Source organism: Pseudophryne corroboree, chromosome 12 (genome assembly GCF_028390025.1).
Source record: "Pseudophryne corroboree isolate aPseCor3 chromosome 12, aPseCor3.hap2, whole genome shotgun sequence".
Taxonomy (NCBI): Eukaryota; Metazoa; Chordata; class Amphibia; order Anura; family Myobatrachidae; genus Pseudophryne; species Pseudophryne corroboree.
The window spans coordinates 71393714-71415626 of NC_086455.1; the positions used below are offsets into that span (position 1 = coordinate 71393714).

The 21913-nt window shown below is 45.9% G+C and overlaps 1 protein-coding gene across 1 annotated transcript in view; it reads right to left on the reverse strand.

The window, feature by feature from the left end:
* Positions 1–238: 238 nt before the first annotated feature.
* The window catches only part of FBXO33 (F-box protein 33), a 32495-nt gene continuing 10820 nt past the window's right edge, over positions 239–21913 (reverse strand). Inside the window, exon 4 of the mRNA XM_063947632.1 lies at positions 239–2516. Within this exon, the coding sequence (XP_063803702.1) occupies positions 2245–2516 (272 nt within the window). The 3' untranslated portion in view covers positions 239–2244. The remainder of the gene's footprint in view (positions 2517–21913) is intronic.

Consider the following 21913-nt stretch of genomic DNA (forward strand, 5'->3'; position numbering starts at 1 on the left):
TCCCATTGCATTGTGGGAGGATCGATGCAACGACCAGGCTCCTACACTGTTTCCTGGAACCCCTTGTTCTCCCAGTCTCCAGCACCCGAAACGGCCTACTTCTAGGTATGTGCTCGCGGTGTTGTAACACCTCAAGTACTGCGTTTGGTAGCAGGCAGAAGGCAGAGCTAGGAAACATTAAGTTAAAACTGTTTGAAATTGTGTAGGCAACAGAAAAAATAAATAAAAATACAGCAAACTGTTTTATATGCTTTATTAATTGATTAAAAGAATATACATTTAACATAAACCAAACAACATCATCAGTCATTTCTAACACTCTGCTGGTTTCTTCATTTTCTGTCAGGAGTTCCCAAATTTATCCCCCTGTTTTACTCTGATCACATTTATAAGATAAAATATCCCCACACCTGGCATATTTTCCCCCACACACTGTGCCAGTGGACCCTCTATACTGATGTACATATAAAATCTTCTGTATGGTATGTGCTCACTGGAAACAAGACAGTGCACACCTGTCAAAGTATTTTTTTTTTGTTTTAAATATAAGATGGTAAAACCATTTGTAAAACACATATAAACTATTTTTTTTTCCATAAATAGAATCGTATCCGGACATCTGTTACATAAATGGATTTCCAAAGCTTACACAAGAAAGCAGCAAGGTCTCAGCACTGCTGGGCACCCTCATTGGCCAACTGTACACTTTGTTTTTGTTTTAATATATTTTATTGCAGACTGTCCATATTTTTTTTTTTAAATCATTAAATGCACAACATTCGTACCACTTAAAACTGGGGTCAGATGGAAGTCTCACAGAGACCACGTCCGTACCGCGGTTGCCCTGAAACAGTTAAATCGGCTTTTAAAGCCTCTCGGATATAACGAGATATTAAAACAAACTTCATGGAATGTTTTTCATGCATTATAGCAGCTTATACCAGCGATATCTTTTCTTACCACTTTACATTCGCTAGTCACAGTGAAACAGGTGTGTGTTATTTGTCGAGAAGTCTGAGGAGTTGTACACTGAACCACAGCACAGCTGCGTACCGCAGGTCGAAACCCGACCGTTTATATTACAATCTAGCAGTTTCTTGGCCGGCCTGGTAGCGGCCGTACCTTCCGCCAGCATGTGGGCACTTCTTTAGGTTTTTATCTATTCTTTGGCAGCTGAAACAGGCGCTGACAGAGAAAATCCAGTGACTCGTGGTCAGGGATCTTACGAATAAAAGCTCGCTAAAACGTGTATAGATACACGTTCTACATGATTAGCTCCCTTAAACGCTTTCGATATTACGAGAAAAAAAAAAAAAAAAACACAAATAAGTGAAATGTTTTGAACTGCCACAAAAAGTAGAACTTAACGTTTTTCTCACTAGAAAATAAAAAGTGACTATTACAAAGAATTTAACTACTCAATTATTTTTTTCAGTTATACATTTGCTTCATAGATAGGTTTACATTTTCTTTACTAAGTAAGCAGAGAGAGTCTATAGATTCTAGAATGCAAGACTGTGCATTACATACCCACTGCCACACAAAGATTGGAAAAATAAATGAAATTGATCCGACGCACGTCACTCTCGATGCATACCGCAGGGGGAAGCTGACACAGAATGCAAATACTTCATTAAAATAAAAAAAAATTAAAAAGAAACCTAAATGCACAAAATACCAAAGCTATCTAGCAACCTGAGGAAAACTTTGTACGTTCCCGTAAACATCTTTGCTAAGTCACCAGTTCATATTAACCATTAACGCAGTTCATCTAAATGACGCAAAGGCCAACTTTATCTCTAGAGGGTTAAAAAGAAAAGGAAAAAAAAAATATAGAAAAAGAAAAGAAGTCGGTCTGCAAGGCATTACAACTTATACAAGACACACAGTAGGTTCCTAAAGCCAGTAAGTACTCTTTGTTCATCATTTTTGTTTCCGGTGCAGGTAGTCAAAGCTTCTTCTGATTAGAGAAGGGACATTCTCTATTGGTTGACCATGAATCGCCGTGCTTGAATGCCATGGAGAGGCACTTTTAACCGTGAAAGTCCTAAATGACGTCACCTTCAGCTTTCTAAACCAATACCCGACTTTCCTTTTTCTGATCAAGAAGTAGATACACACATACAATTTTATATAGCTAATACTGATTAAACACAGCACAAAAGGGTTAACTCACTACTGAGAAAACATTATAGGACCCTATTTGCATATGTAACCACAGGAAACCTCTACAGGATTAAAAAGCTAAATGCCTTCGCTGAAGTTTTGCATCTCTCTGTAAAAATGGCAAGCCGGCTCTGTGAATACACTGAGAAGCTCGATGTCCATCACAGCACGCCAAGGCCGGAGCAAGCCGTTGGAAACCTGCTCTATGAGGTTGTGGACCGGGTCCACATCTTGATCAGCCAGCTCGCTTTGGTCAAAGTCTATGCTCTCTTCTGTGACCTCCAGCACTTTCAGGTCCGGCCCGCGAAGACGAGCAATTGCTATGAGATTGTGGGCCCAGACGGTGTAACCTGTAGGCGGCAGATAGAATAAAAGCTTTGTTAGTGTGGTGGCACATGAAGAGGCTTGAATAATTCCGTAACAGAGGGCATGCATAGGATTCCACAATGCTTTTTGGCACAACAGTCAGCAAGGGCATACATGACCAAATCATTCGCCAATGCTGGGACTTTGCAAAACAGGAAAATATGGATATAGAAGAACTTACTAGACCTCTGGTATTTAACAACCGGGCCTTGAGCTTGCTATATAAAGAAAGCATCCACCAAAATCATAAAATTGTGTTCATGCTAGGATCTTTCAGCAAGGTGCCACGCCCTGTCTGTTTTACAAATGCTGAGCTGCACCCCGTTTTCCCAGCATATAAAAAAAAACTAAGTTGCTAACCAATCCCAAAATTCCCAGATTGGCCACCCTACCCACGAGGTATGCAATGGAGAGATGAGTCGTCTACAGTCACTGACGTGGGAGAGAGACAGCAAATTATGTATGAAGTATTACACATAGTACATCAGTTAGAGCACAGTAATGATAAACAAACCAAGCCATGTCATAATACCCTTAACATGCATTTACCCAATGTTGATACATTAAATAGCATAATAATTTACTAGTGACCCTAGTACAATCTAAGGAGGCGATTCAATTGTGATGTGCGCCCCCTGCTGGGCTTCTTTACTAAAGGGTGTCTATAGGAGCTATTAAACTGATGCCATTTAGCATGCTTGATTCGCCCCCTAAGCATTTTTTTTTTTTTTTTAAAATGACCAGGTGTGGTTAGAGAACTTCCAGACATGCTATATGGCATATACACTACCGTGTGGCATAATATGAACTGAATGGGCTACCGGGTGGTATAATACTAACTGTGGCCACTACTGTGCGGCCTTTTAGACATTTTGGGGTCTTGGAGAGAGAAAGTATCAATCAGCTCCTGTCATTTTTCAAATGCAGCCTGTAACATGGCAGGTAGGAGATTGTTGGATGGTACTTTAGCTCTCTCCAAAGCTTAGTACAGAGACCTATGTGTGTGTCATCATGTGAATTGGGAGCATTATACTACAGTGCATAAAATGTAACATTGATTATATTAATGTACAATAATTGTACATCAGCTTTAGCAACAAGTCCAAAATGTTGACCTTCAAAATGGCAGTGTCCTCCTCAGTGCTCGGCAACCTGCCCCAAATAATCCTAGATTAAACACTGTTTTTATTGATGTACACTGTTGTATTAGGGTGTGAATATCCCACAAACTGGTAGTTCCCTTGATGCCACCAATGACCCAACACAGCTCTGTCTATACAACTACCACTGCTTCTTGCAGGTAATGGGGCATATGCCTCCCCCATATAAACTTGGAAGTATTGTAGATGTTCTCAGTACAGGAATGAAACGCACCGACTCCCTGCTTGCCTCCATATATCACGGTCAGCATGTCTGCATGCTTCCGCTACAATCTTTACTCAGGGACTATAAAAATCAGTGCCCTGTTTCAGGCTGCACAGCGGAGCAGTGTCCTCTAGCCGTGGCAGCCAGAGACGCCAGACCTGCTACCTGCTCCTAATACAGGCCAGCCTCTCATCTGGATGACTCGCCCACAAATACAATGGACAGACATATGGGCCAAATTGTTGGGAAGGTTCTTATGGCTGCCACAACAGTACTACTACTCTATCATAAATAAAAATCTACAGAGTTATTTCTGCTTAACAGTATATGGCAGCAAAAACTGAATGACACACTTTAAGTGGGATGGTAATGATACCACAGCGGACGGGATGCCGGCTGTCAATATACAGACAGCGGCATCCCGACCGCCAGATACCGGCAGCGGGGCAAGCGCAAAGAGTCCCCTTGCGGGCTCGCCACGCTGTGGGCGCAGTGGTTTGGTGCACTCAACACAGGTTTTATTCCCACTCTTTGGGAGCGGTATGTAATAAAGCAAAGACGTGCTCAGCCATATGAGTTGTGATATCCTTTATTAAAATCAACTTCTCTAGAAAGTGCAGGATATATACACAATTTAAGCAGAGAGACACTAAACCCCCATCTGGGCAGGAAAACAGCCAATGAGAACAAACACAAGCTAATTTAAAAAATGAAGAGCAGTCTAGAAACCTATAATGGCTCATTCAACGGGTGATAAAAAGAACTGTACATCTTCCGTAAAGTGCAGTCGTAGCTGTTCTATACAGATCCCTGGCTACAAAGACCGTCAGACGCAGCACTTTATCATAGGGTGCAATACAGAATGTGCTGTCAGACACAGGAAAGAGACAATGACACCAGAGTTTAGCCAGAGATCTCTGCAGAGAATGACACCGCTTCATACAACAAATGGTACATAGCCACCCATGTCCAGAACTTGCAACCTTAAATCTTCAGTTTATCACCAATGGGGTTTACTTAGTGAGCTGAGATTTGTCACAATTGCTGATCTTTGTACTGGAATTTAAAGAAGCATATTTTTCAAAGGTAAAACCAGAGTTGTATAATTATTACATTTTATTTATACGGCGCCACAAGTGTTTCACAGAGCCGTACAAAGGACAGTACAGGGAGACAAAACTTAACATTACAGTAAATAACAAAAAAAGGAATTTAATACCTACTGGCAATTCCTTTTCTCTTAGTCTGTAGTGGATACTGGGGTGACTTTAGTACCATGGGTTATAGATCGGGTCCATTGGAACCTGGGCACTTTAATAAATAAATAGTGTGTGCTGGCTCATCCCCTCTATGCCCCTCCTGCAGACTCAGTCTAGGAAAACCGTGCCCGAGGAGACGGACATACCATGAGAGAAGGAATAACAGTAAAGCGGTGAGGTAATGAACCAACACACAACAGTAAGGATAGCAGAGCACACCAGAACAGAGGAGAGCAACGCTAACCATACAAGGATAACAACGTTAACAAAACATGGAACTGAGACAGCAACAGCAGACCCATCCAAGAACACTTACAACCAAGTAAGCAGGAAAACTAAGCACTGAGGCGGGAGCCCAGTATCCATTACGGACTAAGAGAAAAGGAATTACCGGTAGGTTATTAAATTCCTATTTTTTCGAACGTCCTAGTGGATACTGGGGTGACTTTAGTACCGTGGGGAAGTCCCAAAGCTCCCAGAATGGGTGGAAGAGTGCCGAGACCCTTGCAAAACCGCCTGGCCAAACTGTCGAACCTATAGAACTTAACGAACATGTTCGAACCAGACAAAGTAGCTGCACGGCACAACTGTAAGGTAGAGACGCCCTGGGAAGCCGCCCAGGAAGAACCCACCGACCTTGTGGAGCGGGCCTGAATAGAACTCGGCAGCGGCAATGCTGCCGAAGAATAGGCTTGTTGAATGGTCAACCTGAGCCAATGAGCAATGTACTGCTTAGAAGCAGGACATTCAATTTTGGTAGCGTCAAAAAGGACAAAAAGCGAGTCATACTCCTGTGACGAGCTGTCCTTTTGACGTAAATCCTCAAAGCCCTCACCAGGTCCAAGGACTTCGGAGCAACAGACGGATCAGACAGTACTGGAACCACTATCTGTTGATTAACGTGAAAGGCCGAAACCACCTTCGGCAAAAACTGCGGGCGAGTCCAGAGTTTCCACTCAGTCCTCATGAAATATCAAGTATGGGCTCTTACAAGATTGGGCCCCCAATTCTGACACACATCTAGCAGAGGCCAGAGTCAGCAGCATGACAGTCTTCAAGGTAAGATATTTCAAGTCCACCTTGTGTAAAGGTTCAAATCAGTCTGACTGGAGAAAAGTCAAGACCACAGAGATCCCACAGAGCCATGGGAGGGACAAAGGGCGGTTGAAAGCGAAGAACACCCTTCAGGAAAGTCTGTACTTCCGGTAGGACTGCCAATTGTTTCTGGAAGAAGATGGAGAGAGCCAAGATCTTAACCTTGATAGAGCCTAACCGTAGGCCCAAATCCACACCAGCTTGCAGGAAGAGCAATAACCAGCCAAGTTGATACTCCACAGGAGGAAATTTTCTACCCTCACACCAAGAAACGGATTTCTTCCAGATGCGGTAGTAATGTTTTGACGTAACCACCATACGGGAAAAAGGAAAAAAGTACTGCGCTATAAAGTCAGCAGCTCCATTGGATATAAATAGTATAATTAATGTGTATATGGAGCGCTTGATAATGTGTCACTGTCTAATGCTGAAAAAGAAAAACAGGTTTAAACACAGTGGGTTAGTTATGAACTCAAGGTGCCCTGTAATGTTTAAGCTCTTTTTTTTAAAATTTAAAAAGTCCCGATCTCCAGCTCAATGTGGTCCCTCCAGGCACAGTAGCAAGGTCCCCGGCAGGTGTACTAGCTGTCCCTATCCTACCTCTGGGTCCTCTGGTCTGTGGATCTCACACTGGTCAGTTCGTTCTCGGCGGCCGGCGTCTCTTCTTCCTAACCGGAAGTTGATGAGGCGCCGCAGAACGTCACTTCCGGGTGACGCGGTGACAGGATCTTCGTGTATCGACGCGTTTCATGCACTGCGGCACTTCGTCCAGGATACTGAATGTTGTTAGGGAGATTCCTTTTATCCTCCCTGGTTTCAATAAACTTTATTTAAAACGGCTCTTAAAACCGGAAGTTGTCAACAGGAACTTCCAAAAAATAGGCGGCAAGCACCTGCTTCAGCATTAGACTATGTTGTATATGTATGTGATGTAGCTGGAAATGTATATAATGTAGCTGAAATGCAAAAATAGAATATGTAGAAGGATGAACTATATTTAAAGGAAGACCTTTAAATCAATGTCAATGTTAAGACCATGTGGTTTTAAAGTTCTCAGTTCGTAGATCCACTTCGTCTCGGCTTTTCTTAATTCTGTTGATATATCACCCCCTCGCCAGTTTAAATTCACTTTTTGTATGGCCATAAATTTCAGACCATCCGGATTTCTTCCATGTCGTTCCGCATAGTGTTGAGAGACACTGTGGGTATCCAATCCTCTTTTGATATTATATACATGTTCTGCTATACGGATTTTAAGTTTTCTTTTGGTCTGTCCTATATACTGTTGCCCACATGGGCATTCCAATAGGTATATGACACCCTCTGTTGCGCACGATATCTGTTGTTTGATGGAGTAATTTTCTTTGGTGTGGTTTGATGTGAAGGATGTTATTGGTTGAGTTATTCTTCTTCCTGATTTTTTGCATCCCAGGCATGTTAGGCATGCATGGAATCCATTGTTTCCCTTTATTTTCTGGTGATTCTCTATTGGAAGGAAGCTATGTGTCAGTTCTTGTTTCAGATTCCTTGCCCTCCTATAGATCACTTTCGGAGTTTGTGGTATTATAGTTTTGAGATTTTCATCAAGCATTAGTATATGCCAATTTCTCTTGATGATGTCTTCAATCTCCTTGTGGTGTGAATTATATTGGGTGATGAAGGAGGTTTGGGTGTTGTTGTTCTCTGTTTTCTTTTCTTTATATTGCAACATCATTTTTCGATCCAGATGTAATACTTTATCGACTTCCGTTTGGATTTGTTCTTCTTTGTAGCCTTTCCTTAGGAATTTTTTCTTCATCTCTATACTCTGTATTTCGTACATTTCTTTGTGCGTACAGTTCCTCCTGATTCTTCGTAGTTGGCCCCTGGGATGTTTTTCAGCCATTGGTTATGGTGATTACTGCTGTATGGAAGAAAGTTATTCGAATCCACTTCTTTTATATGTGTTTTTGTGCCGAGTCTTTCTTTATCTACATAAATTTCTAGATCTAGAAAGATAGCTTTCTCTTTGCTGGTGGTTGTGGTAACCATACGGGTCTGGACCATAGTGGACAACCTTAGGTGGGAGACCTTTTCTGGCTAGAATCTCCCTCTCAACTTCCAAGCCGTCAAACGTAGCTGCAGTAAGTCTGGACAGACAAACGACCCTTGTAGCAGAAAGTCCTTGCGAAGCGGCAGAGGCCAGGGTTTCACCAGAGACAGGGTCAGGAGGTCTGCGTACCTGGCCCGTCGAGGCCAATCCGGGGCAATTAGAATTGCCTGAACTCTTTCCTTTTAGAGTGTTTTTAGAACTCTAGGAATGAGAGGGATTGGAGGAAACAGGTATACAAACTGGTAAGACCACAGCGCCGTCAGTGCATCCACTGCTGTAGCCTGCGGATCCCTTATTCTGGAACAATAACGGCGAAGCTTCTTGTTGAGACGAGAAGCCATGAGGTCTATCTGCAGACAGACCCACCAGTGAACCAGTTATTGAAACACCCGAGGGTGAAGGCCCCATTCCCCAGATGGAGGTCGTGCCTGCTGAGGAAGTCTGCCTCCCAATTGTCCACTCCTGAATGAATATGGCTGAGATTGCCCTTGCATTTGCCTCCGCCTAGAGCAGTATCCACAACACCTCTAACATTGCGACCCTGCTTTTTGTTCCTCCTTGCCGGTTTATGTACGCCATCGCCATGGCGTTGTCCGACTGTACTTGGATGGCATGATTTCAGAGAAGACAGGAGGCCTGTAAAAGAGCATTGTAAATCGCTCCGAGTTCCAGAACATTGATCAGGAATGTGGATTCCTGACTCAACCACTTCCCCTGGAACTGAACGCCCTGGATCACAGCGCCCCAGCTTTGGAGGCTGGCATACAGCGTCAGAGTCCAGCAATGTGTACTGAAACACCAACCCTCCACAAGGTGAGAGACTTATAGCCACCATAACAGGGAGATCAGTGCTTTTGGCAACAGAGTTATACTCTGGTGCATGTGCAGGTGAGATTCTGACCACTTGTCCAGTAGGTCCAGCTGGAACGTACGGGCATGAAATCTGCCGTACTGGAGTGCCTTGTATGAAGATGCCAGCTTGCCCAGTAGCCGGATGCAGAGATGAATGGAGATCTTGCAGGGTCTGAGCACCAAGCGGACCATAGCCTGGATAGTCAAGGCCTTGTCCATTGGAAGGACTACTTTCTGAGACACTGTGTCCAGTATCATTCCCAGGAACTGAATTCTTTGTGACAGTCCCAGGTGAGACTTCTTGAAATTTAGGATCCACCCATAGTCCGTAAGCAGGCGAATAATCAAGTTGATGCTGTGTAGCAGACATTCCCTGGACACGGTCTTTATCAGGAGATCGTCCAAATAGGGGACTATGTTAACCCCCATCTTGCGTAAAGGCAGCGTCATCTCCGCCATGACTTTTGTGAATACCCGTGGGGCTTTGGAGAGACCGAAGGTTAAGGACTGAAACTGGAAGTGGTGGTCCAGTATAGCGAACCAGCGGTAAGTCTGATGAGGAGGCCATATGGGAATATGTAGGTAAGCATCCTTGACCTCCAGGGATACTAGGAACCCCCCCTCCTCCAGACCGGAGACCACCACCCTCAAGGAATCCATCTTGAATTTGAACACTCGTAGATTCAGTTTCAAAGATTTGAGGTTCAAGATGGGCTGTAGCGATCCATCCGGTCCCGGAACAAAACAAAAAAAGTCTGGAGTAAAAACACCTGCTGTGCAACGGAGGAGGTACTGGGCCACAACTCCTGCTTGTAACAGTTTTTGAATGGCGCCCTGTAAGGTAACCCTTGCTATGGGTGAAGCTGGTAAGCTGGACTTGAAGAATCTGAGGTGGTGGTGCTTGAAATTCTATTCGGTACCCTTGAGATACGAGGTCCCTCACCCAAGGATCCTGGCAGGACTGTGCCCACACGCGGGCAAAGTGTTGGAGGCGAGCACCTACCTGAAAGTCACCCTGCTGCAGGGGCCAGCCATCACGCAGAGGGCTTCGTGGAAGAGGATCAGGGGGCCTGGTCCAGAGATCTAGCAGCTGCTGGTTTATGGACTTACCGCAGTTTCCTCTAGCAGCATATGAGGTACCTCTGGCTCTGCATCTGGCCACATGAAAGGACTGCAGAGAGGGCCCAGGGTAGGGATGTCTAACAGGAGGTGCAGCTGAGGGCACATAGGTAGACTTACCCGCCATCGCCTGAGAAATCCACTTGTTCAGTTCTTCCCCAAACAAGGCATCTCCTGTAAAAGGAAGATTCTCCACACTTTTCTTGGAATCAGCTAGAGCTCTGCGAGTTGAGATTGCCATAGCAGAGGTACGGCCATTGATGAGACATGATTCTTTAACATCCTCACTCAGAAAATTTGCAGCATCCTGAATATGATGTAGCAGTGTAATGATCTCCTCTTGAGGTAGGGAGTCAAACCCATTTATTATATTATCAGACCATTTTACCATGGCCCTGGAAATCCAGCCGCAAGCTATAGTGGGTCTTTGAGCTACGCCCACTGCAGTATAGATTGATTTGAGTGTAGTCTCAATCTTGCGGTCAGCTGGATCTTTGAGAGAAATAGCCCCCATAGCAGTACAAGTTTTTCGTGACAGCCTGGACACAGAAATAACCACAGATGGGGGGGGTTCCCATACTTTCCTATCCTCAGGGGGTAAAGGAATGGAATTTAATTACCGCTGAGGAATCTTGAATTTGTCAGGATTGACCCATACCTCCCTAGAAAGGGAGTTTAATTCCTTAGATATAGGAAAAGTGGCAGAGGATTTTGGTTTTACATTGAAAAACAATTCCTCTTCTGGTTCTGTCTCCTTATCCAGTATATTGAGGACCTCCTTAATAGCATAAATCAGGGCCTTAACCCCCAGGCACAGAGAATTATCGTCCTCCATGTCACCCTCCCCTTCATCCAGGTATGGTAATTCAGTCTCAGAGTCAGTCTGGAGTACCTGTAGGAGTGTGCGTTTAGGAGAAACCAACAGAGGGGGCTGAGGAGCCTGTCTGTGGTCAGCAGCCTTAACAAAAAGATTATCTACAGATGGTTTAAGGGTCTGCCTTTCCTGTATGGCAGTAGCTAACTCTGTATTAATCATGCCTTTGAATGATTCTAACCATTTAGGTACCTGCAGACTACTACCCTGAGAGGATACAGAACACTGGTTACATAAGAGAGAAGGTTAACCTATTGTTACATGAAGGACATACAGTCTTTTTCCCAGACATTCTATTGCAGAAACACAGGGTTATGTGAATAAACACAGTGCAGTTATAAACACAAATAGTGAGAAAGAACAGGAACCCCAGACAGCATGTATGGAGTGACACAGAGAGGATTGGGACCAGCACACAATACCCAGGCAAAGCAGCACTCCGCTGGGTATATTCAATATATATCAATTTTGTATTACAGCAGTGTCACCACTACTGATGTGCTCCCCCTTTCTATAAAACCCCCTGGTACCAGTACAACTGGTGGTTCAGCGGGGTCTGCGGAGGAGCATCTCCAACATGCAACCTTTCAGTCAGCAGCAGCAGGAAATTGCGCCTGTCAGCTTCTGGTCCCGCTATCTGGGAAGCCCCGCCCCTTCAGTGGCGCGCGGTCCCTTACTGTTTTATACTGGCTGTAATGTTACCAAGGAAGTTATATAACCCCCGTTATGTAAAGGAAGGTAACCCCCCCCCCCCCCCCTTATTTCAGCGCCAGTTTTGGGTTCCGCGGTGGGCACCGCAGCTCGTGACCGCCGCGCCCTAATGCCGCTACTTGTCACCGGGGACCCGCTAACCAGGACCCCGGTGTGATCACTCACCGCATCTGCATATACTTAAGCATCTGAGGGAGGGTGGCGGCATGCTGCCGGCGTGTGCACACACAGTGTGGTATGTGAAACAGCGCCTCAGGAGCTTAATGTCCTGTCAGCTAGGATTACAAACCATTAACCCTAGGGACGTTGATTCGGTCACCCCCCTAAGTCCCACAACGCAGGTGGACTGGTTGCCAACTAGTACTACCTGAAAATAATAAACTAAATAAAAGTCTTGAAGAAACTCTCTGGAGCTGCAGATGAATGCACCCGGATCCTTGGACACATTTTTCTAAACAGAGTCTGCAGGAAGGGCATAGAGCACACACTATTGATTTCTTAAAGTGCCCAGGCTCCAATGGACCCGATCTATACCCCATGGTACTAAAGTCACCCCAGTATCTACTATGACGTTAGAGAAAATAGATAAAAGGTAACAAAGAGCACCACAATTCTCAATACATAATACAGCTTAGATGTAAGTAGCGAGTGAGTGATCAGCGTACTACTAGGAGCTGGTGGTTCTAGATAGAGATGAGCCTTTACCAGCATGAGAATATGCGGGTAAAGATGGTCGCTGAGTAGGAGATAGCTGTGAGTGAAATGTGTCGAGAAGAGGGGTTTGACAAGAGGAAAGAGGGCCCTGCTCTGAAGAGCTAACAATATAGAGGGAAGGGGCAACAGATGACATGAGGTGCAAGCAAGCGGGAGAAGGCCTGATGGTAGGATGTAAGCAAAGCAGAGATGGTCAAGGCATGAGGCAGGGGGATGGAGGAGCAGCCCCAGGACTAGGTTATGCATCTGAAGGGTACGCTTTGATGAATAGGTGGGTTTTTAGTGCCCAGTTGAAGCTTTGCAAGGTCGAAGAGAATCTAATGGAGCGGGGGAGCGCGTTCCACTGAAGTGGTGCAGCACGGGCAAGAGCTTAAACTCGAGCAAGGGAAGCAGTGACCAGGGTAGAGGAGAAGCGACGGTCATTGGCCGACCGTAGGGGCGGGAGGGAGTATGAAAGGAGAGGAAGTTTGAGATGTAGGGAGCAGTGAAATTAGAGATGGCCTTGTATGTGAGGGTGAGGAGTTTGAAGAGGATTCTGTAGTGGAATGGGAGCCAGTGCAGATTTTGTCAAAGGGGAGTGGCAGAAGTGGAGCGGTGGAGAGGAAGAGCAAGACAGGAGCAAGTGAGGAGAACGTTACAGTATCGAGCGGGGAGATGACCAGTGAGTGGATGAAAAGTTTAGTCACACTCTGGGAGTGAAATGGCCTGATGTGAACAATGTTGCGTAGCTGGAACCGCAATGGTGTAAGGGATGCCGGCTGTCACTATACTAACTGCGGCATCCCGGCTGCCAGAATGCCGGCAGCAGGGCGAGCGTATTGAGGCCCCTTGCTGGCTCCGTGGCTCGCTTAGTTCATCACAGATTCTATTCTCGCTCTATGGGTGTCGGGGACACCCAGAGGCAGAATCACCTTTCTCGCCAGTACTCTGGCGACGGGATAGTACCCCTATCAAGATTACGGCGTCGGTATTGCGAACGCCGGGATCCTAACGGGTGGTATTTTAACGCATACCGTATATTATATGCCGGGTTTTGCCTATAAATAAATTGCTGCTATAAATAAAACTACACAATTCCAGATCATGACAAAATCACAGCTCAGTAAGAAACCCCGATAATCACTTCTCATTCTATTTAAACCACATTGCTAAACATACATCTTACCCCTAGTGAAACACAACCTATGGGCAGCATGGACGGTGTAATGGTCAGCATTACTGCTTCACAGCACCGAGGTCATGGGTTCAATTCCTACCACGGCCCTAACTGTGTGGCGTTTGTATATTGCCCACAATGCAAAAATATACCGTCTGGCTGACTGTGGGCCCAGGGTAAACAGTCCACCCCCTCCCACCCCCTTTCTTATATGCAGCAGCCAAGCTAGTATTGAAGCAGAAAAACTAGTCATTGACACGTGCTACAAACAACCGGATATCGGCGTACATGACGAGGAACAACTCTGGCAGCAAACTGAAAAAGCTGCGGGAATGGGGGACATCCTAATGATTGGGGATTTTAACTATCCCGATATAAATTGGGAGTAATGATTCGTGTGTAAGCCCTAGGAGCAGCAGGTTCATAAACACATTAAAGGATCAGTACTTGTCTAAATTAGTTGAGGACCCAACCAGAGGTAATAATATTCTGGACCTAGTTATTACCAATAATGTGGACATTATATCAAACATTACAGTAGGGGAGACCTTGGGAAACAGTGATCACTATATGATCTCATTCGACATTAGTTTCAAGAAACAAAGCTATAAGGGATCAACCAAAACATTAAACTTTAGAAAAGCTAACTTCAATAAGCTGAGACAGGCACTAAACAACATTGACTGGGAAGTTTTGTTTCAGGGTAAAGACACTTCAGAAATGTGGGAGGCTTTAAAAGGGTTGCTTAATAGCAATATTCACAAATTAATTCCCATGGGCCATAAACGCAGGCGTACTAAACACAAACCAATGTGGCTTAATGAGGAGGTCAAAAAAAGAAATGGCTAATAAGAGGCGTGCTTTCAAAGCATTTAAATCAATTGGAGGGGAGGAGGCATTCCAGTATTACAAGGAATGCAATAAAAGATGCAAAAAAGGTAATTAGAGCAGCTAAAATTGTAAACGAAAAGCAAATAACTATAGAGAGTAAAGCCAATCCTAAAAATGTTTATAAATACATAAACAGTAAAATGTTAAAAAGGGAGACTGTAGGTCCATTAAAAGATGAACTGGGAGCCTTGATAAACGATGACAAAATAAAAGCGGATATGCTGAACAATTTTTTTTTCATCAGTATTCACCAGGGAGAATCAGACTGTGACAGTAGTGCATAACGACAATGACGATAATGATTCTTGGCTAGATGCTTGTTTAAGTGAGGAAGTAGTCCTGGAGACACTAAGCAACATAAAGATTAATAAATCACCGGGCCTAGATGGTTTTCACCCGAGGGTTATTATGGAGCTTAGGGCTCAGCTAGCAAAACCCTTATACTTGATTTTCTATAGTTCAATTAGATCAGGCATGGTACCGAGGGATTGGCGTATAGCTGAGGTAGTGCCATTATTTAAAAAGGAATCTAAAAATCATCCTGGGAACTATCGACCAGTTAGTATAACCTCTATAGTGGGTAAAAATAAGATTTTACTTACCAGTAAATCTATTTCTCGTAGTCCGTAGTAGATGCTGGGGACTCCGTATGGACCATGGCGAATAGACGGGCTCCGCAGGAGACAGGGCACTTTAAGAAAGAATTAGGATACTGGTGTGCACTGGCTCCTCCCTCTATGTCCCTCCTCCAGACCTCAGTTAAGGAAACTGTGCCCGGAAGAGCTGACAGTACAAGGAAAGGATTTTGGAAATCCAGGGCAAGACTCATACCAGCCACACCAATCACACCGTATAACTTGTGATAAACTTACCCAGTCAACAGTATGAACAACAACGGAGCATCAGATCAACCCTGATGCAACCATAACCCTTATTTAAGCAATAACTATATACAAGTATTGCAGAAGAAGTCCGCACTTGGGACGGGCGCCCAGCATCCACTACGGACTACGAGAAATAGATTTACCGGTAAGTAAAATCTTATTTTCTCTAACGTCCTAGTGGATGCTGGGGACTCCATAAGGACCATGGGGATTATACCAAGCTCCCAAACGGGCGGGAGAGTGCGGACGACTCTGCAGCACCGAATGAGCAAACACAAGGTCCTCCTCAGCCAGGGTATCAAACTTGTAGAACTTTGCAAAAGTGTTTGAACCTGACCAAGTAGCCGCTCGGCAAAGCTGTAATGCCGAGACCCCTCGGGCAGCCGCCCAAGAAGAGCCCACCTTCCTTGTGGAGTGGGCTTTCACTGATTTTGGAAGCGGCAATCCAGCCGCAGAATGAGCCTGCTGAATCGTGTTACAGATCCAGCGAGCAATAGTTTGCTTTGAAGCAGGAGCACCCAGCTTGTTGGATGCATACAGGATAAACAGCGACTCCGTTTTCCTGACTCTAGCCGTTTTGGCTACATAAATCTTCAAAGCCCTGACTACATCCAGTAACTCGGAATCCTCCCAGTCACGAGTAGCCACAGGCACCACAATAGGTTGGTTCATATGAAAAGATGACACCACTTTTGGCAGAAATTGTGGACGAGTCCGAAATTCTGCCCTGTCCATATGGAAAACCAGATAGGGGCTTTTATGTGACAAAGCCGCCAATTCTGACACACGCCTAGCCGAAGCCAAGGCTAATAGCATGACCACCTTCCACGTGAGATATTTTAACTGCACGGTTTTAAGTAGCTCAAACCAGTGTGATTTCAGGAAACTCAACACCACGTTAAGATCCCAAGGTGCCACTGGGGGCACAAACGGGGGCTGAATATGCAGCACTCCCTTTACAAACGTCTGAACTTCAGGCAGAGAAGCCAGTTCTTTTTGAAAGAAAATGGATAGGGCCGAAATCTGGACCTTAATGGACCCAAATTTTAGGCCCAAAGTCACTCCCGACTGTAGGAAGTGAAAGAAACGGCCCAGCTGGAATTCCTCCGTAGGGGCATTCCTGGCCTCACACCAAGCAACATATTTTCGCCATATACGGTGATAATGTTTAGCCGTCACGTCCTTCCTAGCCTTTATCAGCGTAGGAATAACCTAATCCGGAATGCCTTTTTCTGCTAGGATCCGGCGTTCAACAGTCATGCCGTCAAACGCAGCCGCGGTAAGTCTTGGAACAGACAGGGCCCCTGTTGTAACAGATCCTGTCTTAGAGGTAGAGGCCATGGGTCCTCTGTGAGCATTTCCTGTAGCTCTGGATACCAAGTCCTTCTTGGCCAATCCGGAACAATGAGTATTGTTCTCACTCCTCTTTTTCTTATGATTCTCAGCACCTTGGGTATGAGAGGAAGAGGAGAAAACACATAAACCGACTGGAACACCCACAGTGTCACTAGTGCGTCTACAGCTATCGCCTGAGGGTCTCTTGACCTGGCGCAATACCTCTGTAGCTTTTTGTTGAGACGGGATGCCATCATGTCCACCTGTGGCAGTTCGCATCGCCTTGCAATCTGCGTGAAGACTTCTTGATGAAGTCCCCACTCTCCCAGGTGGAGGTCGTGTCTGCTGAGGAAGTCTGCTTCCCAGTTGTCCACTCCCGGAATGAACACTGCTGACGGTGCTCGTACGTGATTCTCCGCCCATCGAAGAATTCTGGTGGCTTCCGCCATCGCCACCCTGCTCCTTGTGCCGCCTTGGCGGTTTACATGAGCCACTGCGGTGATGTTGACTGCGGTGATGTTGTCTGATTGAATCAGCACCGATTGGTTGCGAAGCAGGGTCTCCGCTTGACTTAGGGCGTTGTATATGGCCCTTAGTTCCAGGATATTGATGTGAAGGCAAGTCTCCTGACTTGACCACAGACCCTGGAAATTTTTTCCGTGTGTGACTGCCCCCCACCCTCGGAGGCTTGCATCCGTGGTCACCAGGACCCAGTCCTGAATGCCGAATCTGCGTCCCTCGAGAAGGTGAGCACTCTGCAGCCACCACAGAAGAGACACCCTGGCCCTGGGGGATACGGTGATCAGCCGATGCATCTGTAGATGCGATCTGGACCACTTGTCCAACAGATCCCATTGAAAGGTCCTCGCATGGAACCTGCCGAAGGGAATGGCCTCGTATGACGCCACCATCTTTCCCAGGACTCGCGTGCAGTGATGTACAGACACCTGTTTTGGTTTTAAGAGGTCTCTGACCAGTGTCATGAGTTCCTGAGCCTTCTCCGTCGGGAGAAAAACCTTCTTCTGGTCTGTGTCCAGAATCATGCCCAGGAAGGGCAGACGCGTCGTAGGAATCAGCTGCGACTTTGGAATATTCAGAATCCAGCCGTGCTGTTGTAACACTTCCTGAGAGCGTGCTACGCTGATCAGCAACTGCTCTCTGGACCTCGCCTTTATGAGGAGATCGTCCAAGTATGGGATAATTGTGACTCCCTGCTTTCGCAGGAGCACCATCATTTCTGCCATTACCTTGGTAAATATTCTCGGTGCCGTGGACAGACCAAACGGCAACGTCTGGAATTGGTAATGACAATCTTGTACCACAAATCTGAGGTACTCCTGATGAGGTGGATAAATGGGGACATGAAGGTAAGCATCCTTTATGTCCAGAGACACCATAAAATTCCCTTCCTCCAAACTTGCGATGACCGCTCTGAGCGATTCCATCTTGAACTTGAACCTTTTCAGGTATATGTTCAGGGATTTTAAATTCAATATGGGTCTGACCGAACCGTCCGGTTTCGGTACCACAAACATTGTTGAATAGTAACCCCTTCCCTGTTGAAGGAGGGGAACCTTTACCACCACCTGCTGGAGATACAATTTGTGAATTGCTGCTAACACTATTTCCCTCTCTATGGGGGAAGCTGGCAGGGCCGATTTGAGGTAACGGTGAGGGGGCATCACTTCGAATTCCAGCTTGTAACCCTGAGACACAATCTCTATAGCCCAGGGATCCACCTGTGAGTGAACCCACTTGTGGCTGAAATTTCGGAGACGCGCCCCCACCGAGCCTGGCTCCGCCTGTGGAGCCCCAGCGTCATGCGGCGGATTTAGAGGAAGCCGGGGAGGACTTCTGTTCCTGGGAACTAGCTGTATTGTGCAGCTTCTTTCCTCTACCCCTGCCTCTGGCAAGAAAGGACGCACCTCGGACTTTCTTGCCTCTATGTGATCGAAAGGACTGCATTTGATAATACGGTGCTTTCTTAGGTTGTGAGGGAATATATGGCAAAAAATTTGACTTTCCAGCCGTAGCTGTGGAGACCAGGTCCGAGAGACCGTCCCCAAACAACTCCTCACCCCTGTAAGGTAAAACCTCCATGTGCCTTTTTGAGTCGGCATCGCCTGTCCTTTGCCGAGTCCACAGACCCTTCTGGCGGAAATCGACATTGCATTTATTCTAGAGCCCAGTAGGCTAATGTCTCTTTGGACATCTCTCATATATAGGACAGCGTCTTTTATATGCCCCAGGGTCAGTACTATAGTATCCTTGTCCAAGTTCCTCAGATAAGGTATCTGTCCATGCTGCTACAGCACTACACATCCAGGCCAGCGCAATCGCCGGCCTTAGTAGGGTACCTGAATGTGTGTAAATGGACTTCAGGATACCCTCCTGCTTTCTATCGGCAGCATCTTTTAGGGTTGCCGTATCCTGTGACGGCAGGGCTACCCTCTTGGATAAGCGTGTTAAAGCTTTGTCTACCCTAGGGGAGGATTCCCAGCGTAACCTGTCCGTTGGCGGGAAAGGATACGCCATAAGCATCCGTTTGGAAATCTGCAGTTTTCTATCTGGAGATTCCCAAGCCTTTTCACATAACTCATTTAACTCATGTGAAGGGGGAAGGGTCACCTCTTGCCTTTTTTCCCCATACATATAAACTCTCGTCAGGGACTGGGGTTTCCTCTGTGAGGTGCAATACATCTTTCATTGCTATAATCATGTAGCGGATGGCTTTAGCCATTTTAGGCTGCAACTTTGCATCATCGCCATTGGAGTCGGAATCCGTGTCGATATCTGCGTCAACAACTTGGGATAGTGGGCGCTTCTGAGACCCCGACAGCCTCTGCGCTGTAGGATCAGGCATGGGTTGAGACCCTGACTGTCCCAAGGCTTCAGCTTTATCCAACCTTTTATGCAAGGAATTAACATTATCATTTAAAACCTTCCACATATCCATCCAATCGGGTGTCGGCGGCGACCCCACATTCATTTGTACCCGCTGTTTCCACATAGCCTTCCTCGTCAAACATGCCGACACAAGCGTACCGACACACCACACACACAGGGGATGCTCTATTTGAAGACAGTTCCCCCACAAGGCCTTTTGGAGAGACAGAGAGAGAGTATGCCAGCACACACCCCAGCGCTATATTACCCAGGAGTCACACAGTAACTTAGTGTTAACCCAGTAGCTGCTGTATATACTGTTTTTGCGCCAAATTTATGTGCCCTCCCCTCTCTTTTTACCCTCTTTCTATCGTGATTTTGCAGGGGAGAGCCTGGGGAGCTTCCTCTCAGCGGAGCTGTGGAGAGAAAATGGCGCTGGTGAGTGCTGAGGAAGAAGCTCCGCCCCCTCAGCGGCAGGCTTCTGTTTCGCGTTTTGTGTAAAAATAATGGCGGGGGCTCATGCATATATACAGTGCCCAACTGTATATATGCTGCTTTTGCCAAGAGGTACCTAATTGCTGCCCAGGGCGCCCCCACCCCTGCGCCCTACAGTGACCGGAGTGTGTGGGTTTAGTGTGGGAGCAATGGCGCACAGCTGCAGTGCTGTGCGCTACCTCATATGAAGACTGGAGTCTTCTGCCGCCGATTTCGAAGTCTTCTTGCTTCTGACGCCAGCTTCCGTCTTCTGGCGCTGCGAGGGGGACGGCGGCGTGGCTCCGGGATCGGACGACCAAGGGTGCGTTCCTGTGTACGATCCCTCTGGAGCTAATGGTGTCCAGTAGCCTAAGAAGCAGGACCTATCTTCTAGCGAGTAGGGCTGCTTCTCTCCCCTCAGTCCCACGTAGCAGAGAGTCTGTTGCCAGCAGATCTCTCTGAAAATAAAAAATCCTAACAAAATACTTTCTTTCCTAGCAAGCTCAGGAGAGCTCACTAAGGTGAAGCCAGCTCGTCCGGGCACAGATTCAAACTGAGGTCTGGAGGAGGGACATAGAGGGAGGAGGCAGTGCACACCAGTATCCTAATTCTTTCTTAAAGTGCCCTGTCTCCTGCGGAGCCCGTCTATTCCCCATGGTCCTTACGGAGTCCCCAGCATCCACTAGGACGTTAGAGAAATATTGGATGGAATTTTGAGGGATAGCAGAGGATTATGTGCGGAATTTTATTAGCAATAGTCAGCATGAGTTTGAGAGGGACAGATCATGTCAAACTAACTTAATTAGCTTCTACAAGGAAGTGAGCGATAATCTTGACCAGGGTAAAGCAGTGGATGTGGTGTTTTCAGATTTTGCAAAAGCCTTCGATACTGTGCCTCACAGGAGACTAATCATAAAAAATTAAGGTAACTTGGACTAGGAAGTACTATTTGTACATGGATAGGAAATTGGCTGGATAACAGGGTACAACGAGTAGTGGTTAATGGGATGTTCTCCAGCTGGGCACCAGTAGTCACCGGAATACCACAAGGGTCCGTAATTGGCCCACTACTGTTCAATATATTTATTAATGATCTAGGAATAGGCCTGGGAAGCACAGTGTCAATCTTTGCAGATGATACTAAACTGTGTAAGGTAATTAATTCAGAAATCTCTACAGAATGACTTACTTAAACTTGAAACTTGGGCATCTAAATGGGAATGAGATTCAATATTGAAAAATGCACTGTGGGATTAGAAACAAACTTGCATCCTACACTCTTAATGGGGAAAATATAGGGGTGGCAGTAGTGGAAAAAGATTTGGGGGTGCTCATAGATAATAGGCTTAATAACAGTACACAATGTCAAAACACAGCAAAGAAGGCAAGTTCTTGCGTGCATAAAACGGGGTATTGGCCCTCATTCCAAGTTGTTCGCTCGCTAGCTACTTTTAGCAGAAATGCAAACACAAAACCGCTGCCCTCTGGGAGTGTATCTTAGCATAGCAGAATTGCTAACGAAAGATTAGCAATTCTGCTATTAAGTATTTCCTTGCAGTTTCTGAGTAGCTTCATACCTACTCCTAGATTGCGATCACCTCAGTCCAGCGCTAAGGAGAGTACCACATTCACAATTTATGCTCAAAAAACTCCATACAAAACACTTATCACCAG